Source organism: Dromiciops gliroides, chromosome 2, assembly GCF_019393635.1.
Source record: "Dromiciops gliroides isolate mDroGli1 chromosome 2, mDroGli1.pri, whole genome shotgun sequence".
Taxonomy (NCBI): domain Eukaryota; kingdom Metazoa; phylum Chordata; class Mammalia; order Microbiotheria; family Microbiotheriidae; genus Dromiciops; species Dromiciops gliroides.
In genome coordinates, this window is record NC_057862.1 from 512,168,205 (window position 1) to 512,196,096 (window position 27,892).

General features: G+C 34.0%; 1 protein-coding gene across 1 annotated transcript in view; it reads right to left on the reverse strand.

Annotated features, from left to right (window-relative positions):
• The window catches only part of CSMD1 (CUB and Sushi multiple domains 1), a 2,580,735-nt gene that overhangs the window by 217,128 nt on the left and 2,335,715 nt on the right, over positions 1-27,892 (reverse strand). The window contains 1 exon segment of the mRNA XM_043985743.1: positions 25,096-25,284. Within this exon segment, the coding sequence (XP_043841678.1) occupies positions 25,096-25,284 (189 nt within the window).

A 27,892-nucleotide genomic window follows, 5' to 3' on the forward strand; every position in this document is an offset into this window, starting at 1 on the left:
AGGAGTACTTGAGTTTAAATCCGGCCTCAGACACTTGACACTTACTAGCTGTATGACCCTGGGCAAGTCACTTAACCCCCATTGCCTGCAAAAAAACAAAAACCAACCAACAAACCAAGAAAAGATAAGAAAAGAAGAAGTCTAAAGGACCAGAGGATAAACCTTTGTAGGATTTTATTATTAAGGGATGTTGATTATTTTTTTCTCTGTAAGGAAACTAGTTTTCTTGGGTAGTATATATGCTATTTTCCCTGTGTGTTTTAAGGATGTGGGAGAAAAGGACACCAGGGAGGTTGGTCCAAATGATCTTTTAGGAATCTTACCTCACGCTCGGATGGAAATTTTCATCTCACAGATTTGGTTAAAAAATTTTTAAATACTGATCACTTACTATAATCAAGATACTGTGGACAGTAATACAGATACAAATATTAAGAAAAAATCACATGTAGTCTTATCCCTCAGTTTAATGGGGTGAGAGCCTAGGGGTGACAACATCAGAGAGAGAATGTGCTTACCCTGAAATGAAAAATTTACATTCTCTTGCTGATTGCATATCACTTCATAAAGGTTACCTCAAGTATATAATACAATTTAGAAATGAACTAACATGCATGGATAAATCAGAAGTTGAGAAACCAGCCTTCACAGGGCATTGGAAAAGTAACAAAAGTCAAAGATTAGAACTACACCAGCCTGAAGCCTCTTAACAAATAAATGCAAGATTTCCCTTTCCAAAAATGATATCACTTTTCCTAGGTAACCATCACCAGTATCAGGGTGTTTTTTTTTAATTCACCAGGCAAGAAAATATCATTTCAAAAAATGGAAAACAATTTTATTCCTTATCTTTTGAAATTTCTAAAGTATTTGATCGTTAACCATATTCCCAGAAGGCAGCTTGTGAAAAGTGGCTAAAGGATTTTCAAAAGTCCTCTGCTACAAAGATGTCTCATTCCTAGATTTCTTACAATGATTTTTCTTAATGACCTTGTATAGGGTACTAAAACAGTCTATCACTCAACTTCTCCATATGCAAAAAGAGAAAATCAGCAATAATCATTTAAAGCTGAAGAATCTAGTGTTAAAAAGCGTTGAGTTCATGCAATAATACTCTAATTATGAATTCGTTACTGTTTGCAGCTCAGTATATTAGATACAATTAAATGACTTGGTATGGGAGATATGCTGAGTCATCAGCAAAACTAAAAGTAAAGCTCAGTAGTTTTGTTTTAGCCCTGAATATGGATTAATACCCTATTCTGCTTCTAAACTATGGTCAGTTGCCATGGTCTTAATGCCATGGTCTCACCATAATGGTCATAGAAGAGATATTTGGAAGAAAGTACATTCGTTGGAAAACTTAGACAAGGTAAAAATCACCAGTGTCTATATTACAGAACATGTCAATTTCAGCAAGACATACCAACTCAATACCCTCATTATTACTTGAAACAGTACATTAATCTACTTCTCAATGGCTCTATTCACCCTTCCTGTTATTATCTAAAACAAATTACCAGGCCTTGGCCACCATTCCTGTAATAAGGTTTATCTCCACTTATTAGAATGCAAGTTCTTTGAGAGCAAGACTATCCTCCTTTTTTCTTTTTAATCCGTATTCCTAGAGTTTAGCACAGTAGTTGGCACAAAGTGAGTGTGTGTGTATATATATATATATATATATATATATATATATATATATATATATATACACACACATACATAATGAATTTATTCATTCAAATATATGAACAAATGGCTCCATAGACAGCAGATGGTTTTAAACAAGATCATTCATTCATTCAATGTTGAATGCACTCATTACTGTATAGGGTACTGGATTAGCTCAAAATTCAGAACAGATATTATTGTTGTCTTAGGAGTTAAAGGTATAGATGATGAATGAAACATAGAAAGAGGCAGTGTGGTACAGAGGAAAGAACTTGCCTTGGAGTTCTCAGTTTATCTTTAAAATATAAGAGTCGGGGCAGCTAGGTGGCACAGTGGATAAAGTACTGACCCTGGATTCTGGAGGACCTGAGTTCAAATCTAGCCTCAGAAACTTGATACTTACTAACTGTGTGACCCTGGGCAAGCCATTTAACCCTCATTGCCCCCCCCCAAAAAAAAAACTAAGGGTAATACTTGACAGTCTCTGAGGTATTTTCCAGCTGTGAATCTATGGTCCAATAAAATTAAAATAATATATATTGCCCAAAGTAAAATGCATCAGAGAGATACAGAACAAAACTCCAAGTGAAGACCAAGAGAAACTGACATGAGTATAATTTAAAGGACATAATTTATTAAATCCAATGAAGGCGAGTAAAATAACAGAAGATATATAATTGGGGAATAATGTAAAAAGTCATAGATTTGGAATTAAAAACTTAATATTGCATAGTTAGCTAAAATGTTTCTCTATTCAACCACAGTTTACTCATCTGCAAAATGAACATTTGGATCCTTGCAGGACTGTTGTACTGATCAGATAAAATATTGTACGCAAAAATGTAGTGTAATCATACTTGAGTACTTCAAAAGATCTCTGATGTCATCCATGTATATCCCTTGAAAAGATATAGATCACAATGAGAGCTGGGAGGGATCTCTGAGGCCATGTATTCCAACCAAACACTTCATTTTGCAGATGAGTAAAACTAAGGCTCAGGGAAGTTAGAGGTGACTAGGTGGGACAAGAGATAGAGTACTAGGCCTGCATTCATGCATTTAACTAGTCATGTGACCCTGGGTGGGTCACTTAATTTCTGTCTGCCTCAGTTTCCTCTGTTCTAACATGGGAATAATAGTGGCATCTACTTCCAAGTGTAATTGTAAGGATAAAGTAAGATAATGTTTATAAAAGTATTTACAACAGTGCCTGGAACATGATGGGCATTTAATGAATACATATTTACTTCTTTTTTTTCCTTCCTGCCTTGAATGATTTGCCCAAAATCATCCCCAAAGGAGGGGATTCTGAGAAGATGGTCGGAAATTTCCAGGTTCTCCAGATTTCTTCCAAACACAGACAGATCACCATAAAATGAAAGAAGAGCAACAAAAATGAAGGGGTAAAGCAATTGTAGTCCTGAGATAACTTGAGGGGATCTCAGGAAAGACAGGGGCTAAAGGGTCTGAGATTTGGCCTGAGTGAAGTATAGACACCTCCAGGCCCACTCCACTCAATTAAAAAGCAGTAGGACCCAAGGGCAGTTCCTCTGGGGAGGAGACTGGGCCTCAATAAATTTCACCTCAACTTTCACCTCATTCATAGCCTCAGGAAACTTTGACTTCTCATGCTCAGGAACCTCTCAAATTTTTACCTCACAAACTTTAATCTAAGGAATATCAGATGCTGAGTGGGGTAAAGATTGAAGGACTCCTGCTGTTTCTAGAAGTCAGTGTTGACCAGGCTGTGGCTGTTGGTGAAGAGAAACAAACACAAGCCCAGTGAGTGAAGTATACAAGAAACAAGAAGAAATGCTCAATCAGAACAGAGTGGCTGGGGAGGAGAAGAGTCCCTGAGGCTGAGTGCCCAGGACAGAATTCAGAAAATAACAGTAAGGAGGACATGATGCCAAGGGCAACATTAGCCACAATTCACTATTTAAACTTGATTATAACAGTAATTATTGTAATAATAAGCTGCTAAAATGAAATAAATAAAATGAATAGGCAAAAGAAAAAGAACCTGACCATAGATAGCTACTTTGTTGCAAAAGAAGATCTAGGTTCATATTCAGAGGAAGATAGTGAGGTGAAAAAAATCCCCTACTACCCCAAAGAGTAACATTAAATGGTGACAAGCCCAAAAAGAGTTCTTGGAAGAACTTAAAAGGGAATTAAAAAATAAAATAAGAGAGGTAAAGGGAAAATTTAGGGAAAAAAGTAAAAGTAATGCAAGAAAATTATGAAAATAATATTAACCAATTTGAAAAAAAAGATTCAAAAATCTTAAGAAAGAAAATAACTCCTTGAAAACTTGAATTGGGAAAGAAGAATCAAATAACATTATAAGACACCAAGAAATAATAAAATGAGAAAAACTAGTAGAAAATCTTAAGCATCTTGTGAGAAAAACAACTAATCTGGAGAACAGATTGAAGAGAAATAATATAAGAATTGTCAGACTACCTGAAAGTTATGATTAAAAAAAGAATCTGGATACAATATAACAGGAGATTATTAAGGAAAATTCCTCTGAAGCTCTAGAACTAAAGGAGTAAAGTAGAAATAGAGAAAATCTACAATGTACTACCTGAAAGAGATCCCAGGAGGAAAACTTACATGAATGTCATAGCCAAGTTTCAAAACTCAGGCTAAGGAGAAAATATTGCATACAACAACAATAACAGCAACAACAACAGAAACACCACCAGTTTAAATACTGCAGATTATACAATCAGGATGCCACAACACCTAGCAGCTTCTACTCTAAAACACTGTATATCTTAGAATATTCTTTTTCAAAGAGCAAAAGAGCTGGGGTTGCATTCAAGAATAATCTACCCAGCAAAGTTGAGTATAATCCTGAATGGGAAAAAGATGGATATTTGATGAACTGAAAGACTTTCAGGAATTTGTGACAAAAGGACCAGAAATGGGTGAAAAATTCAATATAAAAGAACCAGCATAAATATAAGGAAAACATTAAAGACTAATTATAAGGCACACATTAAGGTCAATCTGTTTACTCATTATACATATGAAAATGTTTATAAGTATTCTTAAGTATAGTTTGATAGAAAGGGTGAGGCTGAAATCTGTATGATAGGATGATTCTAAGAAACAAAATTGGATAGGAAAAGATGAAAGGGAGCAATTACATTATAAAATGGGGAATGAAAGGAAGAACTGGTATAGAGGAAGCATGTGGGGGTGGAAAGCTGGTAATGTTGAAACCTTACTCTCATTTGGGTTAAAAGTGAAATAACATATACATCTGGAAGGGTGTGGAAGCTTTCTGAACATGTAGAGAGGTGAGAAAACTAGGAAACAGAGTGGGGAAGAACTTTTAGAGGAGTGTGTAGATCGGGATTTGGGAGGGTGGGGGAGATGGTAGGGAACTCTTAAAGGGGTGCTTGGCTTGGGGAATGGGAGGGATTCAATAATAGGGATACGGTAAAAAGAGAGGTTGAGAAAGAAAATAGTAAAAATAAGATGTAGGGAAGTTCACAAATAGTAATTAGAATCTTGAATGTGAATGGAATGTTTGTAGATCTCTCTATGTGGTAGTAAAGAACTGGAAATTGAAGGGATCCCCATCAATTGGGTAATGGCTGAACAAGTTGTAGGGTATAGTTGTGATAGAACACTACTGTCCTATAAGAAATTATGAGCTCAATGATCTTAGGCACAGAGTTACATAAAATGGTGACAAAAGAATTGAGCAGAACCAAGAGAATACATGTAACAATATTCTATTAAGAATTACTTTGAGTGACAAAGTAATTTTGACAATTATAAATACACAAATAAAAAATAAAGGACATATGAAGATAGATGCTATCTGAATCCAGAGAAGGAACTTATTTTAAAAATATGTATAGAATAATTTTACATATATATGTATATATATTCATACAAACATGCATGCATATACATAAATGCATATATTTGTACATTTATACACATACACAAATTTTTTTGTATATAATAGTAGCCATGTCTGGGGTAGGATGGGGAAGGGAAGAAAAGAGGAAAAAAAGAAATTTACATGACAACTTTGTTACATATTTAGAAGGAATAGTAAGTTGTATATGGTGGATTTGAAATTTCATATGCAATCATCTTTTTATTTTATTGTGTTATAGAAATGTTTGTTTCATTCCTTAAAGTAAAGTTTTAAATATAGATAAAAAACAAAGTCACAAAGATGCCAGGTAGATGATTCGAATCCATGTCTCAACTCCAGAGTCGTTGCTCTTTCTACTGTACCGTACAGTTTTACTCCTTAATAGATGTCATAAATAGTCATAAATGAAGACTAATAAGTATCTGGTGGCTACTTTCCATCTATATTCTTCCTTTTCTCCAACATAACTGAATTCTACCCTAAACTCTATTCACTTGACATGTGGACTTCTTTGAGATTTTCATAGGATCCTAGAATGGATGATTTGGTAGAGCCTTTAGGTTGTGGTAATTAATTTTGTAGAAGAGGAAATTGAGGCACTGAGAAAATAAATCACTTGTCTAAAATTAAGTAACAATTTTATGGCAGAGACTGGAACAGAATCTAGGTCTAAACTCCTGGCTTAGGAGTTCTTTTTTATTAAACTATATTATGTTCTTCTCTAATGCATACCTATTTATTTCAGTGCAATGGGTAAAGGCAGAAAAATGTTCATCCATGAATTCTTATCTTTTGATCCTGATGAAAACTTGTTTGACTCACCATTACCCAAACTCCAAATGCTCTAAAAAGACTTAGTAAAATTCATACCTTCTCCTAATTTCCTAATTACTATAAAAGGTACCACCATTCTTCCAATCACCCAGGTAAATAATCTAGGGAAAAATTCTCAACTCTTCACTTTCACTTATGATCCCCACTGCATAGATAAGGTGGGAATTATATTTCTTCAACACTTCATATGTCTGCCTCACTTCTCTTTATTTATATCATAACCACCCTAATTCTAATCTTTGTCACCTTTCACCTGAAATAAACTCTTTATAATCTCCCTGAATCTAACCACTCCGTTCTTCAATCCAATTTTGCCAATTGGCAAATTAATATTTCTAAAACATCAGTCACTTACCTGATCAAGAAGTTCAGGGGCTCCCTATAGTCTCTAGGATAAAATAAAAATTCCTCTATCTACAATATTTCTATAGTTTCTATAGTTTAGCTCCACCATAAGTATCTAGGATGATTTTCCATTTCTCCCTCTCATGTATTATAAATTCCCCAGCTGACCTCATCTACTTGCATACATGTCTTTTTATATTCTACCTCTGTACCTTTTACAATGGATATTCCCCATGCCTAGCATACTCTTCATTTCTCCATCTATTCAAGGCTCAGCTTGAGAGTTTCATTACAAGAAGCCATTCTTTATTCACTCAGTTTTTAGTGTTATACTCACAATGACCTTATATTTGTTTTGTATATTTTCTTGCATTTACTAACATGTGTAAATGTTGTTTCCCCAACACTGGAATGAAAACTTCTTACTAACAGATTGTTTCATTTTTGTCTTTGTTTCCCCAGTTTCTACCAAAATGTATTGCACTTTGTCAACAGCACTTAGTAAATGCTTACTGAATTCAATCTTCCTTTTTTTCATTCTGTTAAAGTGAAAACTTTGATTCTTTCATATTCTTTCTACTCTTCTGTTTTCTTAGACACACTTATAATTTGGAAAAGGCATTTTACTTTCTTTTCAATAATCAACTTACTGGAAATCTCTCTTCTTTCCTCTTACCTTGTAAAGAATTCAAATTCAAAATAAGGTAGAGCCAAGAGATCCACTCCAACATAAACCAAAATAATTTCTCATCCAATTATGTTTTCAAATAAAATTTTAAAACATGAAGATTTTTGAAATTGGAACAATTAATGTTGTTCTGTATTATTTTATGGATACACTCCAACTTCAAGTCAAAAATGATTTCATGGTCATGCCCTACATAATACACACAGTTGCATGATAACAGCAATGGATACTATAATTTTTAAAAGACATACAGGTAAGGACCAACCAAAAGGTACACATTCCTATTTCTCTCAGTTGTTAGTACAACATTCACTCTAAACCCTCCCCTACAATTTGTGTATGTGTGTGTTTTATGTTTCCTTACTGGGGATATTTGTATGCTCCTTAAAGACAGACATATTTTTATACAGTGTCTAACACTGAATTTGGTACATAGTAGACTGGCAGTTAAATATTATTGATAAACTAAGTGATTGATTGGTCCTACACTCCATAGAAAAAAGGCATGTGAGAATAGTTTGCATTAGAAAATTATTTCAGTGTAGTATGTCAATTCAGCTCTATGTCATAGAGCTATACTGATCATTTAAAAAGATTTAATTTAACGTTTTCAGTGTAAATGTGCTGAAACTTTTTTTAATCCCTTCATCTGGGGATATTTTTGCCCTCCACTCCCAAATAACATTATGACATAATCCTTGTGTTAAATGAATACAAATATATTTTCTTTAACTTACCGTTAAGCAAAAGGAGATATAGAAAAGTGAATTATTTCCTTTTTTATTTTTTATCATATTTTTATCATTCTTTAACACATAATTTGTTTTCTCCCTCCCCCCAGGTTAACCTACTCCATTTTTTTAACATTCTAATTCTTTAATAAAAAGGAAAATAACAAGGATAAAATATAATGAAAAGATTCAGGACAATACACCCCTTGCAACACAGGGATTCACAAGCATATGATATATCACTTCCATGTTCATTTTCCTGCTTATAGTGCAAAGTCAGTACTACTTTAATCCCAAATGAAATGGCTGGTGGGAGAATGGAGAGGAATGCATCTTAGCATTTTCTAGAAAGGAAGCATTTTAATTATGTCATCTACTAATTTAACCAACACAAGGTATTTGAAAGCAATTAACAATCTTAAATTTGATCCTTTGTCTCAAAGCATAAACAATCAGCACCAGAACTCATAAATACAGATCCTGACAGCTTTTCATTAATGTTAATTATCACCAGACAGGTATTACTGAAAGTACAGCTATGAGCTGACCTAGACATTAACTCATTTTCCCAATATAGAATATACTTACCTTTTGTTAGTTTCTTTTTTCTTTTCTTTCTTTTGCTTTTCATTTCTTCTTTTCTCCCTCCCTCTGTCCCTCCCTCCCTCTCTCCTTCCTTCCTTGCATAGCTAACACAGATAGAAAATACCTAAGTGCCCTTCCATGTTACTATTGTCATGGTAAAAGGATTTAGGGAGAAAAAATCAAGTATTTCCTCTTCTTACTAAATTAAAAGATTATTGAAATACTGTCAGAAATTGTATTCTAAAAATTATTTGAGTTTCATTTAAAGAGTATCTTATTTTGGATGGACACTAAGAGGCTGATTGCTGGGTAGGAAAAGGTGCCAAGACACTGGAAAGCAATTAACAGTACTTTTTACTTTCAGTTTTAGTACAGGCCCTGATAAGATAACTTACTGAATATCCATACATACAATCTCATTTAGACTTCAGGTTTCACGGATATGTATATATGGATATGTATGGATATGGATATGTAAGGATAAGTATATGTGTACATGTATGTGTGCATATATGCATATGTATATAATGTGTATATGTGTGCATGTTTGTTTCATATATTTATATGTGTCTATATTCACATGTGTGTATATATATGTGCATGTGTGTATATAGTATACATATATAAACATAATTCATATATATGTATATGATTCACAAAGAACTCAAATCAGAGGACAAAATCTTTTCAGACCAACAGTCCTTGAAAATTTTCCCCTATCAAGAGAAGACAAGGCAAGTTAAAAGTAATAGAATCAGAACCAAAAAAGCAAAAGTAGAAAATAGAATCAAAATTTCATTTACATATGCCATATGAAAGAGCTAATAATTATGTCCTAAGCATTGTAGTGAATGTGAACTAAGTAAGATAAGGCTATTGCTTCTAGGAGGATAAATGTCATTTATCCCTCTGCCAGAAAATTTTTCTACAATTGCAGTACTTCTGTACAACCTTTCAATGGCTCTCTATTGTATGCTGATTAAAATTTAAACTTAGACTGAAATTCCAGACCTTCCACAATCAATACATCCCTACTTTTCCTGCCTTATATTATTCTAAGCCTTCTAAATACACTGCATTCTAGCCAAACTGGGAGACTCACTGACCTTTCTCTACCTGCAGTACTTTTTTCACCTGTGTCCCTTTCCACACCATATTCCCTAAAGTTAATTGCGAAATCTTATTCCTTCAAAATTCAGTTAAAATTCTACCTTTTCCAAGGAGCAATCTTGAATCCTCTCAAGCAGTGATCCCTCCTCCATCCCTGTAATCTAAAACAGCATTTGATCTGTCCTTATTCAAAGAGTCTGTCTCGTTTTCCATTATAATTATGCATATCTTATGTCTGTCTCTGATATTATGTCCCTGATGAGAGAAAAAAATCTGTTTCATTTCATTTTTGTATGTTCTTTAAATCCTAAAGTTGTGCTATGCCCACATTATGAGAGTTGGAAGGGTCTAAGCCATTCCCTTCAGTTTATAGTAAAGAAAAAGGTGGTTCTGAGGTTGTGACTTTCCCAAGGTCACAAAAATTGTGAGTTGAGGACTTTAGATTCAAACCTAAGTCTAATGACAAATATTGGTGTTCTTTACAACACCCCAACTTTTTAAAGGGAAGACATAGACAAAAGGGTCTTGGAAAACCCAAGCAAACTTTGCTTTTAAAGATCATGGTTTCTTTTCATGTACAATTTATTGATGTCCAGTGATTGTACTAGTTATTTCAACTCTGCCCCTTCAAATTGAACTAGCCCTTGTGACAAAGAAAAATAATTAAATGAAAAAATCTGACAAGCCAACTGCATCTATAATGTACACAATGTTAGTAATCCTCCCTGTCTGTAATGAAGAGTAAGGTTTTATTTAATTGTCTGTTGACTTCAAGAATTTTCTTGTTTGTTTACTTTCAATGTTCAAAGTCTCCTTAGTGGTAGTTTTGAAAGCATTGTGTATTACTTCTCTCTTGGTTCTGTTTATTTTGCTCTGCATAACTCTATAAAAGTATAAAACAAGAATTTATCACCAACAACTTAGAACTTAGATGTATCTTCTAACCCTGGATACAGCTCCAAATTTCTACTAATATATCAAAACACAAGCTAGAAACAGAGTGACATTCCTGAAGAAAATGTCCTTCCTCTCTATGGGGTCCCAAGTACAAGTTCCATGCAAGCAGGCTCCAGATATATCAGTAACACAAATGACAAACATGAAGTTGATGCTACTTTACACACACAGAATAGAGTATTTTATCAAGCAGGTAAGATTTGAGCTGGGTTTCTAAAGGTATGGTTAGGCAGAGGACAAGAAAAGTCTTTCCCATTGAGCAGAATGGCCTAAGATAAAGACCAAGAAGCAGTAGAACACAGAGCATGTTCAGGGAATAGTGAGTAAACCAAATTGGCCTGAGCAGAAATTTCATATGGAGGAGTAACTTTAAAAAGTCATGATCATGGGGCAGCTAGGTAGCGCAGTGGATAGAGCACCGGCCTTGGAGTCAGGAGTACCTGAGTTCAAATCCGACCTCAGACACTTAACACTTACTAGCTATGTGACCCTGGGCAAGTCACTTAACCCCAATTGCCTCACTTAAAAAAAAAAAAGTCATGATCATTAGGAGGCTCGTTTTTCAGGGCATTAAATACAAGGCTAATGAGTTTAGGCTTAGTCCTGTTGCCAGTCAGAAGAACATGGTCAAAGCTGAATATTAGGAAGATTAATCTGGCAGGAGTGCTCAGGATGATTTGGAGAAGCAATATGCTGGAGTCAAATTAGGAGGTAGAAAGGATGTGATCATGTTCTCAATTTCCTCATTTGTAAAACAGGATTAGTATTTTGTAAATCAATAGTATAACCCAACAGAAGGAATTGCTTTAAGGAAACTCCATTTAATATAATTCAGTAAATAATTATTAAATATCACCTGTGTTTAAGACACTATGGTAATAAAGACAAAAATAAAATAGGTTTTGTCCTAAAGAAGCTTACATGCTCCTGGGGGAGAGAGAAGTAGGAGGAAAGTATACAATATATACATAGGTAAGATGACCTAAGAAGACAGAGAGTATTAAAAATCAGAAGGAATCAGACAAGGTTTCCTGGAGGATCTACTTCCTGAGATTATCACTGAAGGAAAGCAAGTTTTCTGAGAGCCAGATCTAAGAGGAAAGACCATTTCAGGTATGGAAATCTGGGATAGTGGGGCAGCTTATGTGGAAAGCGTAGATGGAATGTTGAGTTCTGGGGGAAAGTCTAGGCATCCATTTGGTTATTAAGTAATGTAACGATTGGAATGATGCCACCTGTTGGAGACTTACTGTAGAAGAGCTCCCCCATGAGGTGAAGGTCTTTGAGGGCAAGAACATGTGTCTTTTCTTTGGTGTCAGGAAGTGACATTTGCTAGTGGCAGGAAGAAGGGGGAGCCTGCCGCTCTGACTCACTTTTTTTTCCCTGAAGACGCTGGTGGAGAAAGGAGCTAGAAATGCACTCTCCCTTTAATAGATAGATGAATGTAGGCCTTTCTCTCTCTCTTTACCAAATTCTTATTCTCCTCAATAAATGCTTAAAAGTCTAACTCTTGCTAAAGCTTATAATTTATTGGCGACCACTCATTTGTTATTTTAGACAGACTAGCTAGAATTTTAGCCCTTAACAGTAGAATACGTGAGGGAAGTAAAACAAAATATGAAATAAAATCAAGTTTGGAATCTGACTGTGGAAGACCTTAAAAGTGAGGCTTAAGAATTAGTATTTTATCCAATGGGAAATAGGGAGCCACAAAGATTTTGAGCAAGGTAGTAACATGGTCACATCTGTGCCTAAAACAAAAATTTTGGCAGCTGTGTAGAGGACATTATAAAGGGGAGAGACTAAAAGCAGAGAGACCATCTAGGAACCTAATACAAAGTCTAGATAGAGAAATTGATGCATGAAACAGAATCTATAGAGATGTATTGGAGTTTTATAAACCTCAGTGTTTTAAACATGCTTTAAATTTATCATTCAGATTCTGTGGTTCTGAGAAGGGGAGATAATTTGGGCTCAAATGTGAGCAAAATATTTGGCATAATGTATTTTATTTGTTTGCTTGTTTGTTTTGTTTTGTTGGGTTTTTTTAGTGAGGCAATTGGGGTTAAGTGACTAGCCCAGGGTCACACAGCTAGTAAGTGTTAAGTGTCTGAAGCCAGATTTGAACTCAGGTACTCCTGACTCCAGGGCTGGTGCTCTATCCACTGTGCCACCTAGCTGCCCTGGCATAATGTATTTTAAATAATAGTACAACATCCAAACGAAAATATATAGAAATTGGAGAAAGAGAACAAGCTCAAAAATGATGTTAGGACTGCAGCTATTAATTTGTATCATTCATTTGGTGTTAGGTAAAGGTAGTTGAAATTAGGATGTAAACGAGATTTTTAGGGGAGAGAATCCAGACAGCAAAACAAAGGATCAAGGACTGAACCTTTAGGGGTGTCCATATTTGTAGACCAATATTATTTAAAAGAGCTAGAAGATATAATTCTAGCCTGTCACCCCCTCTCTTCCTGAGAAGAGCAGAAAGACCAAGCTTCTGGCCCCAACCTTTCCTTCCCCTCCTAGAAGGAAACAAAGTCTCCTTTAGAAAAGGGTGGAAAGAGAAGATTCTAAGATGTCTATTCTGCCTTTCTTCAAGCTACACAATGACAACCCCATCTTACATGTGGACCTTGCTGAATCAGTTTTTAGCTGTTAATTTTCTTCTTTCTTTACCCTGTCTCTATCTAGCTGCCATAGTTTTTAAAACATCTGCCACCTCGGTGACCTGTGTTCATTCTTCAATGCCAATTGGTAATCAACCTGTGCAAATACATTGAGATACACAGCCCAGCCCTGATAGTCTGTTCCATTTAGAGTCTCACTTTTCCACCAGAGATTAACATTTTCAACCTGTGGATTTTTCAGGTATTGTCCACCACAGTGTTTCTTCAATAAAATACCACAGCCTATTCTTCAATGTCAATTGACATCTTAAATTGCACACAGGGTTCTTTACCATCTTTACTCCTTATTGATTTAGGAGCCATGATTTTCAAAGCCTCACCTGCTGAAGTGGAAAATTCTGCTTTTGCTCTCCTGCTTCTCCTCCCATCCACCCCACCCCCCTTCTCTCTAAGACAATACAACAAAATGCTCAGAGAGAACTAACTAGCCTATTAGTTTCTTTGGGCAAAACTATGACTACTCAGTGGCTGTGGCAGGATCATTTTTCAACATTAGGAAAGTAAATCTCAAACTCGGGGATTTTCATTTGTTCAAGGAAGTATTGAATTGGCAATTTCGCAGTCACTTCTAAATGCTGGTGATTCCTAGAGAAAAAAAAAAAAAAGGATGACATCTGCTTGGCTGTTTGTGCAGAAGGTCAGGAGAATTCTGCCAATCACTGTGAATACTAGTGTTTTTATCTTCAGTAAATTCTGCATTTTTCAACGCACTAGTTCTAATTAGCATTCACCATGATTCAACTATAAAGTGAAAAGAGACTGCTTTGGGGTATTCAGGGAATGCTAAATGTGAAGAGTAAAGATGCATTGTTCTAATTAATGAGTAATTGCTGGAAATTAGGCAATGAGAATTGGCATTAAACTTGTGAAGGTTTTTCATTGTAGAAAAAGGATATATACCCACATGTATATATGTGTATATGTATAGTGTGTATATATGTACATATAAATGTATATATAAAAGAATAAACCTGAAATAAAGTTTTTCCTTTTTTCTAACATGTTCATTTTATCATCTCTTCACTTTCTTGTCCTTAAATCGCTTTCCCTATCACTTATTCTTCCCTCTAATTCTAAATGTTTGTGCTACTCCTATGCCTTGAACAAACTATTTCCTAGTCCAGTACTTCCTTCCTCTCTAGTATCAATTGATATTAGACAACTGTCATTAGCAGAAGCTTGATTTCTATTTTGATCCAATGACCTCACTTTTCACCCTGCTCCCATAAAAAAAAAATACTTTGGAACCACAACTAATTTTTTTCTACATTAATCAATTTTAGTTAGTAAACGCTAAAATTCTGCATCACTTTGTGCTGTCAGTGCTCAGCTTCAGTACATCAATTACAACTATTTTTTTGAATGCTTGTTATCACACTACTGGTATTAGGGGAAAAAATAACTATTTCCATGTTCTAAGAGTCTCGTTTGAAGCCTTCAAACACTAGATAGCCACTGAGTTTCCTTCCGTCTCTGAAATTCTTTGATTTGGTAATATATTTTGCTTTGTCTCTATCTTTGTCTCTCTCTTTATTTTCATGTCATTTTAATGTATGCTTGTCTTTGAAACATATTCAATACAGTCATGATTCAACTCATATGCAAATAATATAACCAGTCAATATTCAATTGACAACTTTTAGGCATCTATTGATAGGGAGCACTATACATAGACAAACATTTCTTAGGTACTTACTATATATAAAACTTTACATATCTAGCAAACATTTACTAGACATTTGCTTCTGAAATCAACTCAACCACCTATTATTTCTGCCATTGTTATTTACAAACTTTAAACATATTCAGTAGACAAAACCCCAGTTTTGGAAAGGAAACAAGGCTGTATAAGATTCCCCTCTAGAACAATACAACCTGTGCTTAAAAACTTTTAGAAAAGGGGAACCACTGTCTCACAAGGCAACCTATTCTACCTTGGGGTAGCTCTGGTTGTTGGAAAATCTTTCTCTATATTGACTTGAAATCTACCACCATAACATCTGCCAATACATCCTAGTTATCTCCAACACCACAAAAACAAAATAACTGGATACTTTATAGTTAATTGATTTCCTTTCCAAAATGTGGTGGATAGGGACAGCTAGGTGATGCAGTGGATAAAGCACCAGCCCTGGGATTCAGGAGGACCTGAGTTCAAAGCCGGCCTCAGAGACTTGACACTTACTGGCTCTGTGACCCTGGGCAAGTCACTTAACCCTCGTTGCCCTGCCCAAAAAAATGTGGTGGCTAGAACTGAAGTATTACAGATATGGTCTGACCAGAGTAGAGTTAACTGTGGCGTAATCAACTTTTTCCTCTTCTTCTCAAAACTACCTGGGATTATATTAACTTTGGCTACCATATCCCATTTGATTCCTGCAGACTTTGATGCGGTCCCCAAATCTTTGTCTTTTAAAGACTAATTTCTATCTAGCTATACCTCCTCTATCTCATACCAGTGACAACAATCCTTTGAATGAAAGTATGAAACTGTACTTTTCCCCATTCAATTTTATCCTATTAGATTCAACCCAGTGGTCTGAGCCTAGCAGTCATTTCCCTTGGCTTCTTTGTAAATGTTTTCTATTTTAAAACTTCAAATGTTGTAAGTTCCTAACAAACTCTTCACACATAACATTCCATTTCCCATCTCCATGCCTTTGCACAAGCAATCCACTCTGGGAGGAACATAATCCCTTCTCATTTCTACCTTTTAGAATCCCTAGTTTCCTTTGAAGTTCATCTTAACTGCCACCTCCTATGAAAGGCTTTTCCTTGATGCCTCCAGCTCCAATATAACTACCTGATTTTATCTTGTATTTATTTTGTAAAGTTATATGTAAAGGCAGCATGCTGTAGAGATAGAGAACAACAGGCCTGAAAGCTAGGAAGACCTAGTTTCAGTGCCTACCTCTGACACATACTGGCTGTATGTGCTCTCAGTGCTCTAAGCAACTCTCTGAGGATTAAAAGTTAAAGAGAAGGTTCCAATTTATCATTTTAGAGGAAGATAATGTCTCTGTGAGTCTCCAATACTAATAGAACCATAGGTTTGGTCTCTATCACAAACTTATATGTGTATGTATTGTCCCATTCATTCCCACTCTGATGGAACATGAGCTCCTTGAGGGTTTGGTCTAATTAAATTTTCATCTTTCTGCCACCAGCAACTAACAGTACCTGGCATATGTTTCATATATACTTATTCAAGCACATGGTACCTTGTCAGATAGATGGTGATCTCCTTCTGTGAAAGAAATGTTTCATTTTTCTCTTTTTACCACTAATACAAAGCACAGTGCTTGGCTTCTAGTAGATGTTTAACAAATGCTTTTTGATTGATTAACCTAGTGATATGTTTGGAGTTCATGTTTTAATGAGGTGAATACCTGATTTATGCATGCTCCCAATACTGAATCTTCCAAGTGTTTATCACATTGATGACAATTTCATACTATACAGTTTTATGGGCTAGAACTATGCTTATTTAACAAACTCTCTGGTAACCCTCACTGTCATCAGAACATATATGGTTGATGAATGCTTTTGTATACTGCAGAGGAAGGAAAACACATAATGAATGATTTGCATATTATAAAAGAATGTGATCAAGTATTCATTTCCATTGTTGGCAGGGCCAGTAGAGGATAAATGAATATATGATGAACATAGTTTCCATATTTGAAAAAGAGTAATGATTAATGATGCCTCTTACAGGGTGGATAACAAACTTTCATAAAGCAGGATTGTATTATGATCCAAAACTAGTTTTAAGAATAAAAACATTTAATTTAGTAATTGTTTATAGAAAAATTGGGGAAAATTAGGTTACCCCAAATGGGCTTTGGGCTTGGATTGATAATTTGGCTATAAGCACTGAACAAATTAACAAGGCAATTTAATTATATTTAATAAATTAAATAAAAAATTATTGATGCCCCTTTAAACACCACAATTGCTTCTAGAAATGCACCCTTCAATCCAGCTCCCACACTCTAAATAAAACATTTCCCTTGGACTATTTTTTTTCAATATGCAAAAATACTTGATTCAGTGGTTGGCCAACAATGTATAAAATACTCCTTATTTATTGTTCATTTCCTCTATACTGAGAGGAGGGAGATATGTTTGCCTGTTCTCTGGGACTATTGTTAGTTTTTCATTTACTTATGGTTCAGCTTCCTTTTTGTGATCTTTTCATTTATATCACTGTAATCATATAAAAATTATTTTTGCAGACATCAAGGATTTATTAAGCACAAACTATGTACATGGCACTGCATGACCTGAGATAATATAAGTTTATCTACTATTGTCATCTCCATTTATGACTTGAGAGTATAATTTGCTTGTGCAAGCTTGATATAAAGTAAAAAAACCCCTAAATATATGAAATTCTGCAAACCACTGAATGTCATTCATTGCATCCACGCTAAATAATAGTAGAATTTGTTAAATAAGACCTAGTAATACAAGATGATTGACAATTAATTTTTGTCTTTAAATACATATTTCACACTAGTTTGCATGTTTTAAATCCATACCTATTTATATTTCAAGCATTCTACTCATTCATATACAATTACTTAAGAATTTAACAGTAAAATAAACTTGTGTTTAAAATATGTGACTAATGCTCACATATACACTTGTATAGTCTGTTATCAAACAAAACATTTAGTCAAAAAAGTTTAAAAACATTAACTAGTATTCACATACTCAGCACATTATCCAGTTGGAGGCATTTATAACATTTTCAGTAATCTATTAAGAATTTTTTCTTTTTGAAAGATATGTGATCATATCTCTCTATTGAATAAGAATATATGGCTCTAAGAGGAGAAGCCTACAAAGTCTGCAATTTGTAGGAAAGACCATTTTTGCTATTCTTTATTGCTTGCAAAAAACCCTAGCCTAGTTTAAATGAATAACAGTCAAAGTAAAAGCTAACAGCATATAAAAAACACTGAGAAGAATAGCATTAAAAGGAATAGCTTCTTGGATCTCATTCTCACTTTAAAATGGGAAGCTCAAGAGTGATGCAACTGAGATGTACCAATTTAGCTGGATCTTTGAGATAATACTGAAATTTTCAGTTCTAATTCAGGGTTATCCTTGAGATGAATAGGATTAGTATATTGATAATGAAAACAGCTGCTTGGCACAGTTTCTTGCTTTGAGGCAGGAAACGAAGCCTGAAGGAGACAAAATATGCCTGTCTGTATAGAAGATAAGAAGCAATGCAGATACTTTGAAGGAAACAATTTGAAAGGTCAAGAGAGGACAGAAAGCAAACACATTTTATATTACCAATGAAATACATTTTCCTATTCCATAGTATCATTTATAAAATCCTATAAATTGTATTGTATTTCTTAAATCCAAAGAATTTTCTATATACTAAAAAAGTAACTCTCTATTATTCACATATGTATATAAATATATTTATGTGTTTATATATATCCATATACATAAAGATATGTATTCATATGCACATGTATATTAATATATTTTATTCTAATAACTAATGAAATTCTATTTAAGACAGAAAGCTGATATATACTATCACTCAAATGTTCAATAGTTATTTATTGACTACCAAGTAAGATGCTGCTCCTAGAGCTTTGGAGGCTACCAAGATAAATACACCATATTTTTTCCTTCAGTGAGTTTTCAATCAATCAATTAGTTACCTATGATATGCCAGACACTGAATTTGGCATTGGGGACAATAAACAAAAAAAAGTCCTTGCATTCTAGGAGCATATATTCTACTGAGGGTGAAAATATAAGGTGATACAATCCATTATGCTTCACCGCCTCTATTGTCACTTCTTTAAATAAATGCCTATAGCTTCAGTCCCTAAGTGATATATATGATAGTCATTTTCTTTTGAGTGTATTAAATCCTAATATTTTTCATTTTTTCTTGTTTACTTAGATATTTAAATCTCAAATATGACAATTCACCCATTGGTATAAATTATCATTTCTCCATGACTTCTCATCCTATGCTATTCTCATCAGAATCTTACTTTTGGAGATCTTTATCTGGTTTCTGTAATTGCTCAAGGGCACTTAACTATCATTTGAGTTGTCTACCCTATATTGTCTCTGATTTATACTATCTCCTTTCCCCAGACTCATATATGTGTGCATATGTGTATATGAATGGATGTGTGTATGTATGTATATATGTAATCTTCAGTGATATCTATTTGAAGCCATTGGATTTGGTTCTAAGCTGCCTCTTTCACTTACTATCAATATTACCATGAACAAATTACTTAATCTCTTTAGGCCTGTTTTCTCATCTATAAAATGAAAGCATTATAGTAGTTAACATCTAACATTTTGGGTACTAATAAATCAATAAATCATGTGATGCTAGTAAATCCAGAATGGTTTAAAATGTAAAGTGATCAAAACATGCATATAATATTTGCACATGTACACATATGTACAAATATATATGCATATTATACTTATTAGATCGTATTGACATATATGCACTGTTAGGTTATTTTATATTATTCCCAAAATCTTTTAAATAAGATTTTTCGGTCTTATGAAAAATGTAGTTTAAATAATGATACAATGAAATTTTGCTATAATTATTACTTATTATAGTAATTATACACTTAGTTTCAAATTAAATTCAGTGAAACCAGTTTTAATGATTCTCTAGACTTAATTAAAAGACCTTTATGGTATAAATTACTGATATTTTCATATTGGCTATGTCTCTTAAAAGTCCTGATAAACTTTTCTATTTGTCCTCACCTATTCATGCAATCTATTCTACTAATAATTAAATATGCATTCACTTTAGAAATTGTCAAAAGCTTATTTAATTATAGTTATGTAAGATAAAATATCAAAAATAAAGTTCTATATCCTCATATTTTGATAAAGAACATATTTTAAATGTCAATTGAAATGGAAAAAATCTATATATTATTGGAATTGAAGTGCTACTTTGCAAGAATTACAAATGTGATAGAGCTTCAGATACTACTGAGAAATAGAGCAAATGTAAATTAGAACTTCATAAATTAAAAAAAAAAACATTTCTGTTAGTATCAGACAATTTTATTCTGTAGATAGTTTTAGTTAGGAGGCTTTTTAATTTTAAAAAGAAAAAAACGAGCAGGATTTATGTCAGAAGAATCAGGCTAGAATCCTGGTTGTGAGACAGCAAGGTGACACCGTAGCTAGAATGTTGTATGTGGAGTTAAGATGAATGTGTCCTTTAATGTGTTAACAGCAGGGAATGTAATAATGTATAACATTTATTTAGAGTTTACTAAGATTACAATGCTTTTATCTCATTTGATCTTCACAACAAACTTTGGAGGTGGATGTTTATATTACCCCCTATCTACAGATCAGGAAACTGAGGCAAATAGAGAACAAAGAAGTATACCAAGAACTCTAAAGACACAAACACACACACACATACATACACACACACACACACACACAGAGTTTTAAATAGTGTTCATCTCCAAGAGCTTACAAACTGGCTACGAACCAGTATAGGAAAACAGGACAAAAACACATGAACCAATGTCAAGCAGCGTATCATAAAATATTCAAATGAGTGTTGCACAGATGATATATTATCAAAATTCTAAGAAGAGAAATCACTCTGGGCTTGTCTGAGTAGAGAGGGTCTGACAACTTTAAGCAAAAGATGAAATGATGCTGAGCCCAGCACTTTAGTCACTGTACCAGCCAGCTCCCTCCATTTTCCCTATATTCATCTTAATCCTTGGAATCTCACAGGAAACATTTAAGAGATTACTATTATTATCATCTTTGAATAAACTGACATTTTTCTTCAATACACTTAAAAATTATAAGTGCTATTTCTCAATATCCTAAGCAATTCAGACAACCAATGATCAACTTTAAAACTAAACCAGGGGGTTAGCTAGGTAGTGCAGTGGATAATGCACTGGCCCTGCATTCAGGAGGACCTAAGTTCAAATCCGGCCTCAGACACTTGACACTTACTAGCTGTGTGACCCTAGGCAAGTCACTTAACCCCCATTGCCCCGCAAAAAAACAAACAAACAAAACACTAAACCAAACAAAATCATACTTTAAAAAGTTGCTTGGTTTAGTGGAAAGAGTACTGGATGATAAACCTGGAAATCCAGCTTCTATTATTAACATTTGCACTAATTAGACTAGACAGTAGTGCATAGAGTTCAAGGTTTAGAAAAAGAAGATCTTAGTCTGAAGCCTATCTCAATCATTTGCTGTCTATGTAACCCACAGTAAATCACAACCTCTTTCAGCCTCAGCTTCCTTAGCTGAAAAAATGTATTTGAAGAGTCATATAAGTACAAAATACTGTAGTTGTTTTATGTATGACCTTTGACAGTTGCCCTCTCTGGACCTTAGTCTTCTTCATTTATAAATTGAGAGACTTGGTCCTAAAAGCTTCTTCTAGCTCTATGAGACAATAACCCAACAATATCAACACATTGGTTAAATGGGGAATAAATTGCGCATACAGTAAACTGGAATTTTCTAAGAGATTGGTAATCCCAGCTTGATTTATAACTGAACAACAAAACACAATGGGAATTCTTTTCCATTTAGAAATCCCAGAGGAGAAATCATAATTTAGTAAATGGATGGTGATTTCAGTTGGTTCTAAAAACACTATCTCACACATCTTGACTTTCAATTTAGGATCAAAAAGTTGTCATCACAATTAAGTAGCTTTTTATGGACAGGTTTTTTTTTTTAAATAAGCAATTTTTTCCATATTAACTAGAGACTTCCCAAATAGCAATATTTATACTTAATCTCTAGAAATCTCATAAAAGAGAAATACTAGGGAATTTTTAGCATAAAATTCTTCACTCTAGTATCTGCCTCATTTTACCTAAAGAAGGTGAATAAACATTATATCTCTTTCTTTTTTTAAATATGTATATGAAAAGTTACCTAACTGTGATGACAACTTTAGCAAAAGGAAACAAACATTTATTCTGTGTTTATTCTAAAGCAGTATTATAAATCACCTTCTACCTTTGATCCTGATCCTTAATGAAAGTCATTATCTTCCCTCTCTGTGTCTGTCTCTGCCTCCATCTCTCCCTATATATAGTATGAATATGCAATATATAATAACTATATGTAGTATAGATATTATATATCTATATATCTATATCTATCTATCTATCTATCTATCTAGTATGGATATAATATATGGATATAAACACATATTGGAATGAGATAGGAAGTCATGAATGAGATGCGATAGAATGGATGAGACTAGACCTACAATTTTGTTGTTATAGTAAACCGACAATAAGGAAATCTTAATATAGACTGGCACCTTCTAGAATACCTTTATACTTCCCATTTTAAATAACATCTATCTTACCCTGAAGTCATCAAAAAGGTTAGTATTACAAAACAATCAAAAGAAAATATAGGCAGATAAACAAGAATTATATAACAAAAGCTCATGTAGCCTGCCAGTTACTAATCCTAATGGAATAAACTATGTGTACAATCTTATTTTTTAAAGATTCAGTTAGAGTGGCAAAGGAGTCAGGGGAAGAATGGAATACGCATATATACAGTGCCTACTATTTTCCAGCCATTTTGCTAAACTCTTTACTACTATTATCTCATTTAATCCACACAACAATCCCATGAAACAGGTGCTATTATTATCCACATTTTACATCGAGGAAATTAAAGCAAATAGAGGTTAAGTGACTTGCTCAAGGAAACAAGGCTAGTAAGTATCTGGGGTTGGATTTCTATCTTCTGTGACACCTAATTATCACTACTAGGCCACCTAGCTGGCCCTAACAGGAAAGGGAGAGATCTCTTTAATCCCACCTTGTCAGAAACAGAGGAATAAAGTAGAAGTGTTAATTACAGTCTAGTAGAGTAATATCATATGATCTAGTATACAATGAAAAATGAAAAAAATAGAAAAGAAAGACTAGAATATGTTCCAAAGGCAGCAGCTTAAATAGCTAATTCAAAGATTCAAGAATTTTAATCTATACAATGAATATACAATCAATAAATATGCATAGTATACACTGTGAAAAGCATAGTTTTACAAACTCTATGAAACAATCATCTTAACTAACCATACAAAAAATATCTTATTTGAGAACTAAATTTTAATTTATATGATGAATAGAGATGCTTATACTACAGAATAATGTATTGGACTAATTGAAATTATTTTTAAAGAATCCAATATCATTAATTAAATACCTTGGAACTAGCTTAGAGGGACTAAAAATTATAATAAAGAAAGTACTTTATTCAATTGAAATATATTCTAGCTGTCAAAAAGAAATTTTAAGCTTAAATTCAATGAAAAAATATTTTAAAATATACTTTGTAAATAAATAATAGAACAAATCTATGCAACATCAATAGAAGTGTTTGATTTTCTTCTGTATTCAGGCTATACCAATAACCAAACATTTACAAGAGCAGATTTTGTGTGCTCAGGGGAATTTTCCATGTACTCAATGGCAATATTTCTCAAGAATCTTTCTAAAGCAGTATTATAAATCACCTTCTAACTTTGATCCTGATCCTTAATGAAAGTCATTATCTTCCCTCTCTAAATCTTGTGGTCTTCCAAACTCCTCTGTTTCCCCATTTTCATTGAGAGTACAATTGTCCTTCTAGTCACTCAGGATTATAACCTTGGTGTCATCCTTGACTCTTCATTCTCCTTTACCTTATGAGTTGCCACAACACAGCAATTCTACCTCTTTAATATTGCTTTCTTCTATCACCATCTCTCTACTCACATACTTTATCACCTCTCTACTAAGTAGAATAATAATTTCATAACTGGTTTCTTTGGTTCTTCTTTCTTCTCTCTAATCAATTGTCCATACAACCAAAATAATTGTCCTGAAACACAGATCTCACTACATCATTCCTATGTTTAATAATCTTCTATAGTTCTCTAAGGCTTCTAGGATAAAATACAAATTTCTGGTTGTGGCATTTAAAGTCCTTTTCAATCTGCCTCCAGTTTACTTTTTCAAACTTATTTCATATTATTTTCCTTAACTCTATAGTGTAGCAAGACTGAACAATTTGGTTTTTATCAACTTTGGCATTTCATCTCTTACCCCAATGTCTTTGTACAAGATACCTTCCAACTTTGAAATGTATTCTCTCTTCTTTTCTATAGCTTAAAATTAGTTTCTTAGTTTCCTTCAAAGCACTAACCAGGTGAGACCTCATCCATGATGCCTTCCTTTATCCCACCTCAAATGCAAAGGCAAATTTATCTTCAATTATTTCATAAGCACTTATCTATTTAGTGTTGTATCTGTCTATAGACTGTAAAGTCCTTAAAAACAAGGACTGTTTCATTCTTAACTTTGGTCCAAAGCATATATTAGTTGCTAAATTAATGTGTATTGTTACATTTATTATTTTTTATTGAATCGAATCTTTTGCTTATTTGATTATAAAGGTGTTACTGAGACAATAAAAATTCACATATTTTTGTGGAAACAGTAAGACAGAGGTGAGAAAGGAAAAATATCTTACCCTGGCAGAGTGGAGTGAGAGAATCCCATTGATACATGCCATTTGGGTTGCGTCTACAAGTTGCATTACTGTGGCCAATCATTCTGTGTCCAGGCTTGCAAAAATAATGTACCCGACTTCCAACTGGTCCACTGGTCCTATTCACAATCCCTCCATTCTTCAGGGTCTGGGTCAAACTGCAATATGGAGCTATAGGAATAGAAGAGAGAGACAGACAGAGAGAGAGAGAGAGATGTTGAATCATCCCTTACAAAATAAATTGGAGATAAATAGCCTATAATGTGTGTGTAATGTCAAATAGTACAACAACTTAAAAGTGCCTGCCAGGAGAAACTTCTAAAACAATCCTGGTAACAGGGAGTAAAGATTGAATCAATAAGTTGATTTAACAACTTAGATCACCTGGGGTAGGAAAAGAGTTGAACTCTTTGAAAGTGTAAACCTGATTAAGATTTTGGGCTGCAGTAGAAAGAAAAAAAAAAACATGTTACCAATTTCTTTCAAGGCTTATTATTCAATATATTGAGATCATCAATAAAAATATAAATTATAAGATGATACTTAAGACATCTTATCTGAAATCTTCTTTTTGAATTGTGTAAACCAAACAGAGATGACATTCTTAAATTTTTAAGTATTATCCAAAGAGAATAAAACAGGAAATTTTGCAAAGGATTTCAATAATAAAGCCAATTAATGAGTTGACTGGCGAAGAGCATTTTGTGATTTGTATCCTAAAGCTCAACAAGCTGAGATTTTAAGATCTGATGATTGGAGAAAGGATTTCTGTCCAGCATGTTCAATTCAAAGAAATGCACCTGTTTAGGAAGGCAAAAAGATTATTATAGTCCATCATTCTCATTGTAGAATGGCTTTGATAACAAGGGGAAAGAACATATTTGAATACTTATGTAGCAAACACTGGCTGGACATTGGAATTTTTCTTTAACTTTCAAGACTTATATACAATAACCTATACACAAAATATTTATAAATAGAGAATTATGAAATATTTAGTAGTATTAGTTCCTCTGAAATGAACATTTTATGATCCACATAATTTCCCTTTGGTTTACACTTTAAAACACATATCCATAAGCATATGCTTAACATTAAAACTTTTCTCTGTAAGAAATCTCAAAACTGGCTTTTCAGAGTCTATTTCATAAGTGACTTCCTGAAATAATAAATAATATTAAATAACAAAAAACAGCTCCCATCTTCATATTGCTTTCTCTAGCTTACAAAGTAATCTACATGGACCCTCTTCTCTGATCCACAGGAAAACCCCATAAAGTTGGCAATAAAGATATTTATTATGTTACCTATCTTACAGAAAATGACAGCAAAGATCAGAGAAGTGGACTGATTTGTCACACATCACAGAACTGTTTAAATGGCAGAGAAAGCCTAAAACTCACATCTTTTGACTCCAAGTCTAGTTCCCTTTAGATCACCATGTTATTTCCCATTGCAAATTTTCTGTTGTTCAGTAGCAAGATGGATGATCCTATGGGCACAACTCTCAGAGAATATTATTATGGAGAGTTTGAAGAGAATATTATTATGGAGAGTTTGAAGTGTCAAAGCACTCCTCCAAAAGAAGACATGTTTAAAGCAAGACCAAAATGAGCAATTAACTTGGATATAATGTCAGAGGGCTTAGGAGCAACCTGACTTCCACATCATCACAGAAAGCATGGTGTGGTAGGCAAAAACCCACCAGCCAAGAATCAGATCTGAGCTCCAGACTGTGGGAAATTCACAAGCTCTCTTGTGCCTTCTTTCTGCCATTATCCTGTCATGCCCTCATTTACAGAACTGTTCATCAATCAATCACCAAGCATTTATTAAACCCCTAATATGTGTTAAGTACTGTGCTGAGTATATAGACACAAAAAAGAAAGACAATCTCTACTGCAAGGACCATATGCTCTTGGCTATTGAAACATAAGGTAATATTAACTCCTCTATTGTCTCCTCTTCCCTCCCACAAACCCCAAACTGTTCATTCTATTCATTTCCTTCTTGGATGAACCTAAATATTAGGTTTAAAACTAATCTGAGACATATTCAGGCATGCTGAATCTGCCACACATGCAGAATCATATGCCATTTTAAATGAGGTACAGATACCAAAAGAAGAATTGGATATTAAATTCTAAGAAAACTTTTTGTTTGTATTGATTAGAAAGAGTCACAGTTAAACAACTAATGCAAACACTCCTCTCTTATAGAGACCTGGACACAGAATCTCATTTGAAAAGGAGAGAGCAGATAAATAGGATGTAAATCAAAAAAACATTGTGTTGTGCAAATATAGAAAAGAGAATATCCAGGCAGAGAGGTTAGTCAATAACATCAAATATTCTAGAAAAGTAAAGAAGGGATATTTGATTTGGCAGTTAAGAAATCACTGATAATTTTGGAAACTGGATTCAGCTGAATGGTGATAGATTTAAGAGTTTTAGAAGAGAGACAGAACAAAGGGATTCAGTGCAGATAGCTTTTTCAAAGATGTCAGCTAAGGAAGAGAGAAGTGATGTAGGATAATAATAGGTGTGGTAGGATCAAGGGAAGCTTGGTGGCACAGTGGATAGAGAGCAGAGCCTGGAGTCAATAAGATCAAATCTAGCCTCAGACATTTACTACCTGTGTGAGTCACTTAACACTGTTTCCCTCAATCCCCTCATCTGTAAAATTATCTGGAGAAGAAAATGGCAAACCACTCCGGTATCCCTGTCATGAAAACCCCAAGTGGGGCCACAAAGAGTCTGGCACGACTGAAACAAATGAA